General features: G+C 39.4%; 1 protein-coding gene across 1 annotated transcript in view; it reads right to left on the reverse strand.

Annotated features, from left to right (window-relative positions):
* atg7 (ATG7 autophagy related 7 homolog (S. cerevisiae)) overlaps positions 1-18,776 on the reverse strand; it is a 51,530-nt gene extending 32,754 nt beyond the window's left edge. The window contains exons 1-16 of the mRNA XM_076111100.1: positions 18,622-18,776; positions 17,368-17,572; positions 17,157-17,211; positions 16,568-16,685; positions 16,332-16,409; positions 16,129-16,245; positions 15,011-15,157; positions 14,676-14,764; positions 10,996-11,117; positions 10,058-10,148; positions 9,571-9,715; positions 7,774-7,932; positions 5,064-5,258; positions 3,838-4,083; positions 2,257-2,372; positions 622-697 (exon numbers count right to left, since the gene is read on the reverse strand). Coding sequence (XP_075967215.1) covers positions 622-697; positions 2,257-2,372; positions 3,838-4,083; positions 5,064-5,258; positions 7,774-7,932; positions 9,571-9,715; positions 10,058-10,148; positions 10,996-11,117; positions 14,676-14,764; positions 15,011-15,157; positions 16,129-16,245; positions 16,332-16,409; positions 16,568-16,685; positions 17,157-17,211; positions 17,368-17,539 — 1,926 coding nt within the window. The 5' untranslated portion in view covers positions 17,540-17,572; positions 18,622-18,776. The remainder of the gene's footprint in view (positions 1-621; positions 698-2,256; positions 2,373-3,837; positions 4,084-5,063; positions 5,259-7,773; positions 7,933-9,570; positions 9,716-10,057; positions 10,149-10,995; positions 11,118-14,675; positions 14,765-15,010; positions 15,158-16,128; positions 16,246-16,331; positions 16,410-16,567; positions 16,686-17,156; positions 17,212-17,367; positions 17,573-18,621) is intronic.
* Positions 18,777-19,378: the final 602 nt, after the last annotated feature.

Consider the following 19,378-nt stretch of genomic DNA (forward strand, 5'->3'; position numbering starts at 1 on the left):
CATTAAAATGACAATAATAGAACCTACTATGTACAGAAATACAAAACTACAGTTGTTAATATAATATGTCAATCCCTTTAAGCATTTTGAACGGTCAGAGAGGTGTTTATTCAGCTAAAAGGTGTATCAAAGTGTATGCTATTGTTTAAAATTACTTTCATGTGTTATTATTGGTTAAATAGTCCATTTTATTGCAGTTACCGGTCTGTATGGCCACTGCTTTCATATTTGTTTGTTAAGGACTTTGCAAAATTAACAATTTTCGAAAAGTAATGCATTCAATTTGACCTTTAATAATATTCAGACTGGATTGACACTGTCAGAGAGTTATCTCCATAAACGTAGAATTTGTAGCAGATCAGTTGTAGTAGATTGCATGAACTTGTAATTGTGTAACTACTGCAGAAGCCAGGTATGTTCAGCACTATTTTGAAGACGCACATGTGAATTTTCAGTACAAGTACACAAGAACAGAAAGAAATGTGCCACTTAAGATTTTAAGGCTTATAATTATGCATAGATATGCGAACAGAGGGCAGGCTGATGGAGGTAAATGGACAAACAGCATAGATTGTCTTCAGTATAAAACAACATGCATGTGAGCGAGTTTGAGCGTCTGACCTGATGTGGCACTAGACCCAGAGAGGTGGGAGGTTCATTCATTCTGTCGTCACTGCTGCTTGCCACTGCGTAGCCTCTGAGGGAGGAGAGAGAGGGGGAGGAAATTAAATACTTTTAAAAAATTGACTGAAAGAGGGGGAAAAAAAAGTGTTAAATCCCCACAATATTACACATTATATGTCAGGTACGAGCCTAACACAACAACAAATAACCCTAATGCGTGACGCTAATTAGTTTTATTATACAGGGTTGTAGCAAATCTAGACAGAAAATGTAATGTCACAAGACTGTGAATTTGGCAGCCTCTATTGAGAACTAAGAGATTCCATTTGCTTGAACATTTTAAAAGTGAGATCTGAGAGCCACTGCTTTCCAGTAAATCTAGCCAGGTTTAAAAGATTTGACTCTCCGTGGATAACAATGACGAAAACATCAAGTCTCACACTGAGCTCAGTTTAGTTCTGCACGTTTTAAATGTCTGTCAAACTGCTGCAACATGAATCCTTGTGTGACAATCTTGTAAAGCCCATGGTTGTTCATATGAACGCTGGCATGAAGGCCTTCAAAGGGAGAAAGAGATGGCGGAAATGAAGTTTAAAAGAAAGAAAATAAACAGCTATGACGTGAAAAACAAGGACACAGAGAGGGCAGATGCAATCGAGGGAGATCTTGTTGTAAAGGAAGGAGTTACACAACCATAGAGGTACAGAGTTTACATTAAAACTCTCTTTCTCTTCTTTGCTTTCTAAGCTCTTTATCCAGGAAAGTCAGAGCAGCTCTGTAACGGCTTATAACATCTCAAAACACTCCGAGAGAAAATGTCTGTCTTATCAGGCCCAGCAAGCAGCCACTTTAGTACGACTTTCAACCAAACAGGCACACACAATTACATTTCCACAAAGACACATCTGTGCACACTTAATAAGCACGAAAACATCCCCTTCAGTGTGTGAAAAATTATAAGAACTTTTAAGAGTCAAAAATATCGAGCGAGTACAGATTGGCAAGAAAACGTGAGAGCTGACTGAATTACAGTGTTCGAGCTTTTGAGGAATAAAAGTGAGAGATGGATTATAAGTTGCAACAACACTTCTGCAGCGATCACAAGTTCTTGGGCTGAAGTACAGCTAATTCGTGGTGTTGTGCTACAACCAAATTAAAGGCACTATCTGCGGTGCAGTAAGACCTCAGCTTCAGGGTTGCTCTATCAAAAAGCAAAAGTAAGCAAGCAAAGTTTACTGACAGTTGAGGAGCCACGGCATCAAAAGGCACAATCTCCTTTAGCTTTAACCCTGGAGTGAGGTACCCAACACACTGAGGCTCACTGAGGTAGGTGAAGGTTTTTGCAAGGATCTTTTATTGGATTCTGATTTTTTATGTGTTTTAATTGGAAAAATCATCCCGGCAATAGGATAAGCCAGGCTGAGGCTCACCATAAAGGATCAGAGCTGTTTTCATGTTTTCTTGATGACATGAAACGTTCTTTTTGTGCATAACATCGATTTAACAATGGAGCCGTCATTAGAGATAACCTTAAATCCAAGTGCAACATATTCCTTTGTTCAATCAATTTAATTAGTTCTTTCTATTTCTTATAATTGGCCTACATAACTGGTGCAAGTCTGCTGTGCTTACCCTTCACTGTGCTGCAGAATGGACACCATCATCTCCACAGCCAGGGCTCCAGCAATCATGGCCAGGCCTGGTCTGCTCACTGTGCACTGCTGATCCAGAGTCCGATCCCTGGTCGACTGTTTACAAAAAAAAATAAAAAATGAGAGTTACTTCTGAAATAAGGAAGGAAGAGAAGATGATTAACACTAATCAAATGTGTTTTAGAAGGTATAAAATGATTCCATTTTACTCCGAATGGGTCAAGATGATGCTGTTATCCAAAGTGACGTAGGTTGAGTGAGCAATTAATGACTAAATTGCTTGATCGCAGACTATTTGCCACACAATGACTGGTTTGGTAGGAATCCTTTTAGTTAAGTGGCATTTAATGTTGCCATACTATTTTCATAATTGGGCCCATTTATATCTGTAGTAAATTACATGACACTTCTAATAGTTGTCTGGATATTGGCCGGATCAACCAAGCAACAGATGGAAACACGGATGGATGGACCAGCTAAGCGAGATCCATAGAGCTACACCGTGAGCATGGCTACAAACACTGAAGTGTTTGTTATAACAGCTGATCAATGACACTGTAGTGACAGACTGTGTGTGTTTCACAATAAGTTGAATATGTACCATTTTGCTTCAATTCAAAACAACTTGTATACGTATTATATTATCTCGAACTTTCTATCCATTCATTCAGCAAACTCAACGTTTGTGAGAGGAAGCTGTGCCTCTAATTCAAATGTTAACATCACTAAAACCTGTGACAGCAGGATGGAGCCATATGGCATTTTTAGGAGAGCTGAATAGCAGTTTTCATGTTGCCTTCAACAGCAGATTGATTGCTTTCATAAATATCAAAAGGTCATGAAGGGAGAAAAAGACCAACAAGAGAGAAACAAAGAGTGAGAAACAAAGAGTGTCACAAAGGGTACAACAATGGACACAAGACACACAATGGAAATGGCGAGAAAAAACAAAGGCTGTGTCATACATCTCCCTCCTTCTTTTAGAACATGATTAAACACAGCATTTCAAAATGCTACAATTTTTTCAGCCTATGACAATGATCATAAAATCCCATAAAAGAATCACATAAACCATACAATTTAAACCTGCATCAATATGTTTATAAGTATTTTTTCATCAGTTGGGGGCAACGGAACAAATGTTAAACACAACATTCCCATATTATCAACTTCTAAAGTTGATATTGCGGAAGTGTTAGCACACGGCAACATTAGCATTCATTTTGAGTTTCTGGGCAACTGACAAATAAAAGTGCAATATTCACTCTCTTTTGAGCTCTGTTTTGGTCTCCAAGAAAATATCTGACTCTTACCTGCTGAATACTACATGCATAGTTGTGTTATAACTGTAGGGTCATGATAATGAGCAACACCTTTACCTAGTCACTTGGCCCATAAAATAAAATAAGCTTTAAAAAATGAGTGTTGGTTGAAGAAAACATATCTAAGAACCCTAATTGCTTTGTGTTTATTCTTAAATATTTTACCCTTTTGGCAGTGTGTTTGTTTTAAGTGCATTACGTGAGTTAATGAGTTGAGCGCATGTTTGTGTTTTCCTCACATCGCCTGGTGCCACGACATCATTGCAGAAGTAGCAGCCCAGCTTGTGCCCTGGGATGTTGGAGAACAGAGAGGATGCTGGGACAGAGGGCGCGGTGCCGGCCGATGTGGAGGACGAAGAGGAAGCAGAAGAACAGGAAGTGGAGGAGTCTGCTGCTGCAGAAACACCCTGACTGACGGGGGCCGTCTTCAGGCCGTGGCGCATCACGACAAATGTGTCAAAGCCTAGAGCGGCGTTAACCACCAGCTGGAGAGTGAAAGACAGCAATTATGGTGAATCATGACAACAAAAATGTTTTTAAAAAGCAGTGGCAAAGACTTTGGCTTCATCCATTCCTCCTAAACACAAACACAGCACATTTCAACCAAATCAAATTTGCTAAATGGCTCATTTTACACAAACAAAAAGCTTGTAATGGGTTGAATCATTAAAAAAAGTAATGACATAAAACATTAATAGGCTCTTTACAATGTTGAAAGCATCTAGAGTAGGAAATAAATTGTGATGCCAATTTGCGGTGAAGTCTAAAACAGCTCCACAGCACAAATGGCCAAATACCCTCTCAGCTGAGCAGGCCATCAAGAAAACCTAATCAGCAGTCCGAGAAAACTTTCAAGTGCTTATAGCAGTACAGAAGCTGCATGGGTGAGACCACTGGAGGTTTTAAAAAGTAATGACACAACGTTCAATAATAGTCTGAAGTTGCCTGGCAACTAATAGAATTCCAGCTGGTAAACAGAAGATGTGGCCAACATTATTGACCAAATTCAATTTACTGGAAGATAATTGAAACGGTTTCCAAATTTAAAAGTTCCAGCTTAAAGTAAAACAAAAACAAGACACAAATGTCTCCGGCCACAGTCTTGTCTCTACTCGGTCCATTGGATCCTTTAAGCAAACAGATATGTGGATTCCTTTAACTAGCCTCAGTACTACCATTGAAATAATGTACATAAAACATGTTTATATTTGAGATCACAGTGCAACATTGATGCAACACACCAGACATTTGTCTGCAATTAATGTCGTTTTTTTGAATAACTGCCTCAGTGGTTTTGGCTTGTGGTACATTATAAGACAATTTCCCCATTTAAAAATCCAGTAAACAGAAAACACTGGCATTTGATTTATTGTTCACATAGAAAATGTGTGCAGCGTTAGTGACCCCACACGTTGGACCCCGGCCCCGCTGGTCAGCGACAGTGTGGCCGTTCTGTTCTTCCTACCTTCCTCTTGCTGGCAGCTATCACTGTAGGCAGCCAGCGGCTCTCCCTCGTGTCCATGAGTAAGAAGACCACATCGTGTTCTGAAATGAGCTTCTCCAGCTGCTCGACATCCGTCTGGGCCTGGGAAAGAGTGGCCTCGGAGAAATTCACTGGATGACCGGGCATGGGGATGCTCATATTGTGACCCTCTGCATTCTGCAGGAGGACACAGAGAGAGGCGGAGAAAAAACATTTGAGGAACTAGTAAGTTTTGTATCCAATTTTCTTGTACAATGATTTTTGGTTTTCATTTTGCAGTGCATCTGCAAGCATGAAAATGTGATATCGGAATTATAATTATGAAGTGCATCACACATAGATTTCAATTTGACTGAAACATTACAAATCAACATTTTCTGGACATCCAAATTCTAAACTTCGGAGATATTAGGAAGTCATTTTATGTTCCTTGCCTCTAGATGGTGCACATCAGCTGCTGCCTTCCTGCAGATGCAACATGGGTATATGCAAGAAACACTTAATTCAATGCTTTCTAAAACGAGCCCCGACATAAAATATTTCCAACAGTGTATAAGGTGCAATGACTTGTGTTTCAGCGCCATCTTAACATACTTGACACAACAGAAAAATCCTGAAAATTTAAAAAATAGTTTTAATAAATTATCAGTTGCTGTATGAGAAGCCAGATGTTTAAAACTTAACAAACTAAACTAAATAAGTCTTTTTGTGCTTTCTGCTGAGTGACATTCTAATCTAGACGGATAAGTGAGGGCAAAGCACAGGCAGATTGTGCTTCTTCACATCATCGCCACAGCTGGCCCGAGGCCAGTGTGTGTGTGTATTTGACTCTCCTGTATACGTCGATGGTATGGAAGCATGAAAAGGAAACCCTGAATTGCCATTTCCAATTCCATAAAAACTCTTCTACGCCTTATATTATCCATTGCCAAGCGTATTACTGTGACTTGCTCCAGGCAATGCAGGCTTGACAGCAAGGCAAATGGAAATGTCAAGAGAGATTTTACAATCAAGAGACGGACAGAAAAGGTCAAAAAAAGAGGTGCGAGATCTTAACAAGCAGAAATGCCACTTTTACCAAATCAGTGGATCTACTGCCTTCGCTCTCCATGTGTCGAGAGTGGGAGCTGTTAACCGAGTTTTGAATTTACATTTCACTTTGACGCAAGTGTTGCTAAGTGTTAATGAGGTTATTTCAGGCTGCAGAGATGAGAATAATATTCTAACTTTCCTCCAAGACAGACAAACAGAAATCATTCCGACTGTGGAAAAATCCTTTCCTGAATAGATAAACAGCATTTCATGACAATCCAACAATGCCACTGTTGATATCTTCAACCAGCTCCAACCTCACTGTTGACAAAATTTAAAAGGAGAAAAAAAAGAGCCAACACCACAAACTCTCCTGAAAATGTCAAGTGACAGTATTTGTCTGCAGATAAAATATGAATTCAACTTAGGACCTTTTCAACATTGTGACCTTGTGTGAACCGACTCCTCTCGGTTCAGCTGGTGCATTTCTGTGCTCTCTGTGCTCGTATTTCTTTCTATCTTTCACACTGGCACCTGGTGCCTCTGTGTTTGTAGGAAAACAAGCCGGTAAGAGAGAGAAGAAAGCACACACCCACACTGATAAAAATAGGAGGTCAGCTATGGATGCAGCTAGTATAGGAGGTGGACAAACAAGATGTCTAGACAGACAGCAGATGTCATGAAAACACATCAACAGTCAAGCCTTTGCTCTTTATTTTCTTTTTTATTCCCACAACAATAAGAGGGAATCAGAAAATGACAGTATCAGACAGAGAGACTGGGAAATAAAAGTTGATGACATGTCAATTAAGGGGGAATATGTCTATTGCACAAAATTAAGTTGAATTCTTAATTTTTTGCATTTTTATTCCCGAGTGATGTACTGTACTCTCTCACATTTCCAGGGCCCTAAAAGTCCTTCAAATTAAACTATTTGAGAGAAAAACAAAATCACTTTTGGTTGAACTGCTTCCTTTAAGGGGTCCCAAAAAGGCTGTGAACCACTGAGCTGGGGGACCTAATAACTGCTTACCAGATACAAAGGGCTGTAACTTTGCCATCTCAGGGCAGGTAAAATGAAAGTGAATCATCCTCTAATGAACTGCCTACATCTTCTTGCATAACTAAACATGCACTCATCAGCACACTGGTACACACATGATTCACATCATGAATACGCATCCGGTCTTTGTTATAAGAGATGGTCGCTTTCACAACAAAACAGAGCCCTGCTGGGACTGTTAGGCTGCTTTTTCATTTAGTAAGACAGCACAATATCTTCCTCGGAGCACCCACTCGTTAATTAACAAAGTAATGAAACTGCCTGCATTAATATGCAAACACAACTCTTCATTTTCTGCATGGTTTGGCCATCACATCTCAGACATGGCCAATCAAATAGGAATACGATTATACGGATATATGAGCATAAATAAAAATCGAATTAAATTGTCAACGCAGTTGTACAGCAGTGAAGTCTGCTGCACGAATGTGAAAAAACAACAGAAGCACACAACTTATCAACGCTAGGAATAAAAACTAAAAACAGACGACAGATTTCTGATGCTAATATATCAGAATTCCAGAGGGCAAATGATGGATGACCTCACATACAAAGAGGGATCACATTCCGCATCATATTTTGATTTTAAGTACCCACCACACCGGGAAAGATTTTGGTGAGTCGATCAACAGCTGCCATGGCTTTGAACTTCCCTCCTCCGAGACAGTCTTCAAACTCATAGAGCGGCTGCCGAACTGGATTGGAGTACGAGATCTTCGCATTGTCTACAAATGTGATGCGTCTCACTCCCCATCCCTGGAGAACCAAAGAGAAACATGTTTCATCATTTTAAATCACATCGTTTTAAAATAGTTAAACTCTATTCTTTGCCATGAACATTGTCCTCAGCAGCACTTTGTAAGCAGCTTCAGTGACAATGAGTGGGAGGTTGTTTACCCAGTGTGCGTTTCTAAATTAATACTTACAATTCCACTTTCATTTAGAAATAATGGACTCATCAGTATGCAGGTAGTACAACCTCAAGGTATTCTAGCTGTTGTTCATTAGTACCACTCTCTGTTAACACAACGTCTAGCCACAATATCAGTTACATTAGACCGGGCTGGCATTAACTGACCGGGTGTCTAAAGTTCCCTCGGACCAGTAACTGACGAGCACAAAAAGAAGAATAGACATGACAGGCAGCAATACTCTGTCAGCACTATATTGTAGTCAGTTAGTTAAAGTTCAATTTCATACATTGTATTCTAGCTAGCAGGTGGTGGTGTATGAAATATATCTCAAAACCTTCAGAGAACCAGCTTTTTGGATGTGTTCACTGAAAAGCACATTCATTTGATGCTGGGGGGAACAGACTTACAGTAAACACAGAGAGCGACAGTAGGTTCTTATGTAAATTAGCATTATGTTGTTCTGAGTGTTATTGGATAAACTTCACGGGAAATCTGTGGATGAAATCAGAGGCTCCTGAATTATACTGTTATGAAGCTAAACAAATATGCCTGCTTTTGACAAGTTGATCATTTAAGGTTATTAGAAAGCACTACATTATAACAAACATCAGAGGGGACACATTTTTGTGTTTCTGCTCTGTAGATGGAAATACATTCCAAAATAACTTCTTTGAGAATCTGAGGCAAATTTATTGAAAGTATAAAGCAAATTTCATGGTTTGTGGTTTGTTCCGAAGACGAGCTTTAAAAAAATGATTGTACGACTTCAGATGAATTTGGTTGATGTCTTTCTGTCCCATCTGTCCTGGAAAGGAACAGCACAGATGACAGCCATCAATGAACTTGATCCTTATGAGCCATGTACAACACCGACTAGGGAAATCTGCGGAACATGTTGATTACTCTGTCAACAGTTGCTAGCGCTTCTCTGATAATCAACTGAGCTTGTATTTGCCAAGACATTAAATAGCTCATCAGAATCCTGACTAAGCGGTCACTGATTGCTCTCTGTGAATGTCAACGGTAACCATATGTACAATAATATGACAATCTAACGAGAACAACAACCAGATATCAGTTGAGGTATTGCGTCACAGACTGCTTTGGCTGCTAGGTGCACAAATGTCGCCAGGTAATGAAGTGCAAAAGCTAGCTCACCAATAGGAGATTCTGGATGTGTTTTCTGGAGAACAGACTATTTCTCCAATGTTAATATCCTTTTCTTTTGTTTTTTTTATGACGCTTCATTTGTAACACTTCATAGATTCTGATGAGTATGGAGGCACATTGCTGTCAAACGTCTGGTACTAGTAGAGTAATTACAAGACAGGAACCTGCTAATTACACATAGATTAACAGCAAAGATCACACTACACTCCTAATACCTTTTTGGTCATGTACAATTTTACATAATTTGCTAAGTACTAAAAACACAGCGTCTAATTCCTGTCTTTTTGTCCGTGTATCCTTCCATCCTTACCATCAGAGTCCTGGCTACATTGCAGCCCAGAGTCCCAGCTCCCAGTAGAAGACACTTAGTGGAGACCACCTTGTCCAGGTCCAGGGAAGGAACCAGCCTCCATCTCATCAGCTTCAGATTCAGGTCCACCGATGACTCTGCAAGTCTGCAGACAATCAATGGAGACAACTGAAGACACTCTTTGTTCACAGAGTGCAAACTTACGGTGACAGTTGTTTTAAAGCAACAGATGGCAGAGCATGCATTACTGCAGTAACGCTGAGAAGAATTACATTAGTCTTGATTGTGGAGGTGTGGTGGAACATTTGTAAGAAACCAAACCAGTCCCTGAACATAAAGCACCAAATACTTTCATTAGATTCGATTATCTACTTTGCCCAATGCAGTTTAATCATATCCTTTTTTATATTTATTGTTGAAATGTGTTTTGGTCTGGAGGTTAACACAGTCCAGTTAAACCCTTACACCTAAACACCGTGTTTATTACCTTTTAGGGTCCATGCATTCACTGAGGTTGACCATCCTGGGTCCCATGGCCCCTTTAGGGTTCTTCTCCCAACCTACACTCTTGGGACATGCTGTGAAAAAAACACATCAACAGTGTCAAATAAGCATAAAATGCCCTTGCTACAAAAGTGAGAGATGTGGAAACGGTTTTCAGAAAAACAATGAAACATTGAAACTTTAAAAGTGCTCATTCTCACAAATTACAAAAAGGCAGTTTCTCACCTACCACTACAGTGGTATCACTGTTCAGCTTTGGCTGCTAGGTGCACAAATGTCACCAGGTAATGAAGTGCAAAAAAACAGTGAAAGTTGTCTGGACGTGAGCAAGTTAAATAGCCCGCGTGGTTTAAATACAGTTTAATATGTGAATGTTAAATTATCATGAAGTTTATTTCTCTATTCTGAAGAGCAAAACTCTTTTTGGTTGTGGCAAAAACTGAGCCTGGTGTATCTGAAAAATTGGGCTGAGCTAGATTGATTAATCTGTTTTCCAAATTAGTCCATGCAAAACAAAACAGAACAGACGAATCCATTTTTGTTGCATGAATACATATTCTGTGAGTTAATTAAAAGCCACAATGTGCTGAAGAGGTAGACTCGGTAAACAAAGACACTTCTTCTGAACTCAACAAAAACCATCATCACCTTTCCCGTCCTGCTATTATAATTTAAATTACCTTCATCCCTCATTCAACAGATACAACGAATAATGAAGGAGCTGTGTGAGATTAGTGCGAAGCAGAATGTCTCAGTGGAAAGTAGGCGAGCACTGATGGCTCAGTTACAATATGCACACGCATGCATTCAGATGAACAAGGACAAATGCACATGCAGACACAGACATGAGACATACCAACACACGCACATGTTACGTGGACAGATACAACCACAAGCACACAAAAAAAGAAAGGAAATGACCTGAGTTGAGGGGAAGCTCAGGCAGTTTTATCTGGAAGATGACACCGTGCTGTATGGAGCGGCTTCCTTGCAGAGTTCGGTCCCTGAAACACAGCACCTCCACTGTGTCCAGCTTAGAGCCCCTGACACAAACACACAAATCAAGAGGAGACGATGCAAATTAACACACACACACACACACACACACACACACACACACACACACACACACACACACACACACACACACACACACACACACACACACACACACACACACACACACACACACACACACACACACACACACACATAAAATGTACAGATTGCACACTATAAAGTGTATGATTGAAGTAAAAAAAATATGGGACTATCAAAATATCACAAATACAATTGGAATACGCTCTCTCTCTAAAACAAGAACCAACAGACGGGATCAACACGTATCCACACACTAACACATTTCCCTATCATGGTACTAAATGACCACAGTCACGTTACACAATCAAACTCCAGCGGTACAACTGAATAAGCGAGACATTGCGGCTACATTGTAACTCTATCTTTACCAATCTCAGCCAGTATCAACAGTTTATGTTTAACACTGAAAGAGTAGTCAAGCACAAGATTGATGAGGTTTGTGTTCGACAAAAAAACTGCCTCTGACTACAGAGCTGAGCGCTAAACTTTCTTAAGGCATTTGCTGCTGTTAAGCCACTGGCATCACAGGATATACTATTGCTAAACTGGCCTACATGGGATTTCCTTGTTTAAAACGGAACAATAATTATGCAATAAAAATCCTTCTGAAATAGCGAGACAGGTGCCAGCAGAAACTAAGCTCTCTGGGGAGAAGTGACTGATTGTGGACCTGAAATGTAGCACTGAAACGTGCAGCACCAAACGCAGTGATATTTAACTGATATTCTCAGACGATGGTGCAATACGATGATGTAACAATGTTTTCATTCGAAATTATTAAGATCAATTTGAAAGATTATTAGTTACATGCAGCTAGAGTACAGAACAGCCTTCATGCGGATTTGAGGTTTGCACCTCCACTATTCATCCATTTTTAACAAATAAACTGAAAACAAATGTGTTTAGTTGAGCTGGGAATTCACTTTTGCTTCCTTGTCCTTGGTATACATATTATGTTATCTGTCTGTGTGTATCTTTTAGAGTTTCATCACTCTGTAAAGCAAATAAAAGCACTTCTTTGGGACATTGTTTTCTACTAATAAACCTGATCAAAATCAACAATAGAAGATAAGATAAGATAATCCTTTATTAGTCCCGCAGTGGGGTAATTTACAGGATCACAGCAGCAAAGTGGAGAGTGCACACAAGGTACATGGTAAAACAAGAGCAGCAAGTATTATAAATAAGTAATAAACAGTAAAGAATATCAAGTAAAAAAAGTACAAAAATCCACAATAACTAAATATAACTAAAAATAAAAGTTATTATATATACATTTTTTTATTGCAGTGTAATCATTGCACCGATTTTGTTTGGTGTTGTTAGTGTTGTGTGGTCTACTGGGAGCACAGCTGGTTGTGCAGCCTGACAGCGGCAGGAAGGAAGGAGCTGCGCTACCTCTCCTTCACACACCGGGGGTGAATCAGCCGGTGGCTGAAGGAGCTGCACAGAGCAACACATGCCTAATACCTAAGAAGCCCAGCAGCACATGCTTTAGAAATGGTATGCACTAATAGTTAATAATATTGATTTGTCATAAACGGCAAATACATACAAAAACTCCGGTATGGTAAAACTGGACACAAGGCTGAAAGAAAGACTTTTGGGTTAAATAGTCCAGGGAAACATCTCCTGACCTGGTTTGCAACAAGATAAGGAACAACGATAACATGGGAACCTCTCGAAGCACAGCCTTGTTTGAAATCAAGAATGAATTAGATCTGTAAGTAAGAGGCTGAGTTTGTTGCAAACAGGAAACTATTTTAGGTCCTGTAGATAGTTAAGTTCTTCCATCCTTGGCTAACAGTTTCGTTTCTACTTTCCTAATATTGCATCAGTCTTTTCAAGTTGGTTGCTTTTCGCTACAGTACTTGGTTTTGAAGACATTGCACAAGATAAACTCTTGATTGCTAAATTATAGCTGACATGGGATTCAAATTACTGAGAGGCACCTGCAGAGTGAGTCACTTGTTTTTAATCTTTGTGTAAATATTTGAATACGCTCAGACCTTGATTCTTAGATTTATTACTAAACATTTAATCCAACGATTTGCCCCAATTCCTCACTGGTATGTGCTGAAATATTTCCTCTGTAAATATTTCTTTGAAATATATCTCAGCAAAGCACACACAAGCTTCCACATAACACCCTCATCTCTGCAACAACTCGAGTCAGTACATTGTACGAGCATTTTATGAGCTCTTACATTGAAATGCTTTGAGTATAAGCAGAAGTTATTTTAATTTACAAAACAAGAAGCCTCGCATGCGTTATTTACTTGCATGTAATACGCAATTTTACATAATTCCCTCCCATTTACCTGCTACCAGACCCCTCCTTCAACTTATGAATGGCAGAACAGAGACATTTTCCTACTGTTCAAAACCTCAAATACATGGTGGCAGAAATGTATAACATCAACAACAGCCTAAAGTATTATGAAATATATATATTGATAATATACAGTAGGTTTGCAAAGGAGCATTCAGTGGCTAGCTTAATACTTTCTTTACTAAGTTTCAGGAGTTGAGTGTTTACACAAGATAGCCAATGGTGTCTACAGACAGCAGCTGCTGTGTGTGTCATAGATGGGCCTGACGCGGGTTAACAAACCATTGATGTTCACTTGAATGTAGCAACTGCATTATCAGATTCCCAAAAAACGGATGTATCCATTTGGAAAGGGTGCAACAATCACTAGCGCAGTCCCTGACGCACACGTGTATTGTATGTCATGGGGTTTTGGGGAAGAAAATCCCTTTTTGAGTAATATTGGAAGTCCTTCGGTGGATAGAGTATTCTTGGCAGCAAGCACTGAAGTTCTCACACTGAAATGTCTGCAGACGAGGATGACTAGTTCACAAAATAAATTAAGTGGAAAGTCTGACTTCTGTTTTAACACCAATATGTGAGCAACGTGTAAGATATTGAGAAAAATGGACCAAGTTTATCATGAATATTTACAGCTTCGTAGACAAGTATTGCAATCTTAACAGCAGCAGTCGTGTTCTGCAAGCCAGTGCTGCCATCTATAAATCTTAGCTAAACTCTAACAACACCACTGTGGCTAAGCAGCAGCCAAACAGTTGTTTTTCACTATGACAGAAAAGCTTTGATTTTAGCGACACCATTAAATTTGGATTTGCATCTTTCCTGGCACCGATGCTTATATGACCTGCTCCCTACACTTCAGAGTCAGGAAATGAGTTAAGCAGAGATTTCCTGTCTTTCACTCTGCTGCTTGGTGCCTAAATTAAGTAGTCAGTGTAAGCTGAAAAACATTCATAGAAATTTGCAAAGACGGCATGTGTTTTAAGGACCCACATTGAGTCCTCTAGAGAACTTCCTCATCTCTTAACGGCACATTAACACACACACACACACACACACACACACACACACACACACACACACACACACACACACACACACACACACACACACACACACACACACACACACACACACACACACACACACACACACAAGTAAGGCTTACCATTGGCTGGCTAAGAGGACCAGCAGATTTCTCAAAGGCCAGCCCGGATGTTGAGACAGAGTACACGGATCATAGACGCCCACAGTAACCTAGAAAAACCAAACAAGGTGTGTTTACATTACCAAAGTGTGTGCGTGTGTTCGAGAGGGACTGTAATATTAATAAAAATAGATATAATCTGATAGAGATAAGACACAAAAAGTACTGTCCTGCACTTTGTGTACTGAACAATCCCTTTTATTGGACTCAATCAAACTATTCTCACGGAAAATAGTTTCCATCTGTTGCTTTCTTTAAATGATTTCTTTAAACACACAAAACAAACTGAAGAATACCTTCTTTGTGTCAGTGATGAACGTGTCAAAGTCCTCGAGCGGAGCCATCTGAACGGTGTCAGCTGTGTACTTCATGAGGAAGTAAGGCTCAGCAGTGGTCCCTCTTTTGATACACAGGACGTCATAGGCCTCCTGCAAGGCTGTGATCTGAGACAGAAATAATTAGGAGTCAGCATGAATTATAGAAAGCTCTGTGCTATACATTACACCACCCACCATATTATATATATATATATATACACAGTAGATGCTGTATATTATATATATATATAGAGAGAGAGAGAGAGAGAGAGAGAGAGAGTTTTTAAAGGGTAATCATGAATAATATCTATCCATCCATGTATCCATCCTGAAAAAAGCAAGGTGCCCAGGACTCCCTGATCAGATGCCCAAAACTGGATCCTCAGGATGCAAAGGAGCAACTCCTTCCTGACACATACACATTACAATAACTTATAATGTATTATTGTATGGGAACACAAGAGGTTATCTGAAGCACAACATCTGCAATTGCTGAAATACTTACTGTAAATATAACTTAAGACCAAGGACGAAAGGATATTATAGCTCATTCCAAGGATAACTCTTTATCATTATGATTATGAACATATACACTGTAAATGCTTAGTGTGTCTACTCATTTATATTCTTGTCAGACTCTTGCAGTTGGCGTCACGCTGTTCATGAGTTATTCTGACACTTTTTTAATGAGGCTTTGTCGCTGCTTGGATCCACTGACCTGAGAAATAAGAATTCAGCTCACTTCATTTTACTATTCTATAACCAAGACAGTATTAGACCGAACGGAGCTGCATCCATCTCATCTTCAAAGAGGTTAGGAATGTTACGACGATCTTAGGAAAGAGGAAACTTAAATGGCAAAAATGGGAATAATATTCACATTTTTAGGTCAACTTCTGTCATAGAAACAGAAATCAGTAGTTCAACCGTACATTTTAGGTCTAGAATTTGTTATGAGCATCAACATTTGGGGGATACGAGTGTGTTGCGTTGAACTACACCTGAAGACTTCAAAACATTTAGAAAAGAGGAAGAAATACGGTAATACTAGAAAATATTCATTCCAGTGGTTGTGTAATGATCTTTAAAAAGCCAACCTGTTTTGCTGAGAAAACTTGCTCTAGGGCAGACGGCTGTTGGATGATCTTTATTCCCTCTGGGAAACAGAGTGCAGGGAAGCAGAACCAGTAGTAGAAATGGTACTTCTTCAAATCCTGAAAAAGGAATGTAAAAAAACAGTCACACACAACATTATTAATATACAAAACTAACACATTTATAAGATGCTGTTTATACGCACTGCAAAAGTCAGCAGAATGAATCTGCAGAGGATGGATGGGTCCTTTAGTGCTGCTCCAGACTGTATAGAATCCCATATCTACAAGACAACAGGAGAGGAAAAATCACAGTCATTAGATCATCTAATCGTCAGCTGCACAACTTAGTAACTTGCTGTCTAATTTAAGGAATTTCCCGACCATATGTCTCATGTGAATATGTGTGTGACCGAGAAGATTCCTACAGCATGAGTTTTACCTCCTTGGCCTCTTTCTCCAGCAGAGCCTTCTTATCAGTGGTCTTAAAGGCATCGAGGGTGTTGGTGTTATACAGCGTTCCAGTAGCTGGACAGCAACGGGCTGGTGTCGGTCCATCGCTGACAGCAAAACACATCGTACATTTGTATTAAATTGTACTGTCGGACTGTACTTGTTTCTTTTCAATGTGCATCAATTTGCTTTGTTGAAGGCTTCCACATAACAGGAAAGTGACAGCTGATCCAAACTTACTTCAACCCTACACTGAGCTGGCTGATACATTTTAAAGAAAGTTCATCCTTTCATTCTTCTATAGCAATGAAAACTTCACTCAACTTTTATAAACACTCTTTTACAACATGGACAACCAGTCATACCTTTCATTCATTACTTGTGTATTGTCTATTGTACTAAAAGACTTCTCAATCAATTTGAGAGTGGTATCAGGTTCCATATTGTTTGTCTGTTGGTGGTTGAACCCTTTCATCTACATTAGTACTATTCATTGCTTTTTTTGAAGACTAAATGACATGAGGAGAACCTAGGGTTAAAATATGGTTTATACAGGCAACATACTGCGTCAAACTTACACTTCAAATGCACTGAACTCCAACGTCAGGCGAGTGGACAAACCAAGTGGGTCGCCTACAGGACAGGAATGAAGAATAAAAGAGTTTTTGAAATCCCAACAAATTGGCCTTCACTGTTTTCATATATGTGACACTGCATAATTAACTTTAGTATCATATAACGTCTAGGACTGTCAAAAGAGCGAAAAAACCATCTGATCTCACCACTCACCGTTGTAGTAATACCCTTTAATAGATTTGGGGCTTTCGTCCAATCTGTAGTCGTTGAGTTTCTTCTGAGTGAGCTGATGCCAGAAGCCGGCCTCCAGAGCACTGCTGAAGGGAGCAAACTGCAGCTTGAGGTCTGGAGGGGAGGACGCCGCTTCACTGGTGTCAGATGCCATTACAACTTCACTAACAGGATGCGCTGCCAAGAACTGGAAGATGTGAAATTAAACAGCTGTAGGTCACAAAAGCTTATCACGTACAATCAGTTAAGAATACATTATAACTTATTAGCTGCTGCGCTTGTGACCTCTGATGGTGCTGTTTGATACACAACCCAGTAAACAGTAAAGGTATACACTTATTCAGAGAAACTAGTGAGTCAGTTCACCAATACGTCCATTAGTAAAGCACAAAACAAATAAGATGCATCAACCTGTGCAGTGGTTATGGGAAAGTGACTCTACTTATAGCGTGCATCTCTAAACATCTTCAACGGTCTTTGGCAAAATACAATAATGTTTAAAACATTCACAAAACGATTAAGATATAGGGTGTCATATGTTGTACAAATGGCAAAGCCTTTTGCAGCAAAGTTGTGATTCAGGGCTATGCAAATAAAACTGACTTGATTTAACAAACTGTATAATAACATAAGTCAACCCTAAACATGGCTATCTTTATACTGTCATTATGCTGGTGCATTTGTTTAGGCTCTGTGGTAACTAGTGATGAGCATTTATTACCTTTCCAGAATAAATTACTAATAGATTAATCTCATAATTTATATATAGATTAATCTGGATCCTCTTAACACATCTAATTGTTGTATATTTTGATAATTTGTTGGCTAATTCCACTGTTTATATGATCAAAAGATGCTAACTGAAGCCCTGCTAGTCCTGTGTTGTTTTAAATATTTCTTAGCACCAAGACCTCTAACCCTGGAACACTTTAATGGTCTCCTTTAGGACTTTTGAGGTTCATCTGTAAATTAACGCATGTTCTCAATCCATGTTCACTTGATCAGGACTTTTACACTTTTAACGCAGACCACACAGTGGAAGCAGTAGCTTTGACAGTTTAAACTGCCCTATCGGGTTTTAAACACGACGAGCATCTCTAACGAAATAATTCAAATGATAAAGCTTTATTTCAAACCAGATTAAATCTGGGATCACGTTAAACACACGTTCATCTGTCAAACTGTAACAAGCTGAGGGTTGTAGTTACGTGGATGTTTAAGGGTTTGTGGACTTACCAGAAATCCTTACTTCCTGGTCTGGTGGGTCATGTGATCGCGGGACTTGTCAACACAGCAGTGCAGTGTGGGTAAATAGCCAGCCAGTTTAGCTTAGCAGCTAAAGAAACCTATGTCTTACGGTGCGCGTGTCAGAGAGTAAAATATAAAGAACCAAAACAAAAACAAGAACAAGCTAACGACGAAGAACGACAAAACTGACAAAACTTTATACGTGCCGTTTCTTTTCATGACGGATTGCACGGATTTGTAGAGGGGTGCGAGCCTGCGAGGAGTAAGTGTGTCAGTTTGTAAACGTTAACGTTAAATCCGTAGAACCGGTTTAACGAGGTTCAGCAGGCTACGTCACAAACGAAACATCATTGTTCTCAATCGGGAAGACGTCCACATTGTCTGAAATAAAGGCAAAGGAGCTACAAGTTCATATTCATCCGAATGGTTATCGGGAAATCAAAAATTAGCTTCGCCTGGACACCGGAGTTAGTTAGGGGCCGTCTACAAACTGCACTACTGCTGGAACAAGGGAAAGTTTGAAGTCTTGTATACAGTCTATCATGGAAGTTGGAAGTTTTTTTTATTGCACATTATTGTTGAATAAAAACGATCTTATTTTTCCACACTACCAATAACAACATAACAGTGTCATGAAATAACAAACAATGGGCAAGGTAGATACAAAGCAAGACTAATGTTAAAAAACATATATAACAATGTGTAAAACATACAGGTTACAGGATTTTATCGTCAATTCTTCATC

Source organism: Anarhichas minor, unplaced genomic scaffold, assembly GCF_050575085.1.
Source record: "Anarhichas minor isolate MPS153535 unplaced genomic scaffold, ASM5057508v1 ptg000043l, whole genome shotgun sequence".
In the NCBI taxonomy this organism is placed as follows: Eukaryota; Metazoa; Chordata; class Actinopteri; order Perciformes; family Anarhichadidae; genus Anarhichas; species Anarhichas minor.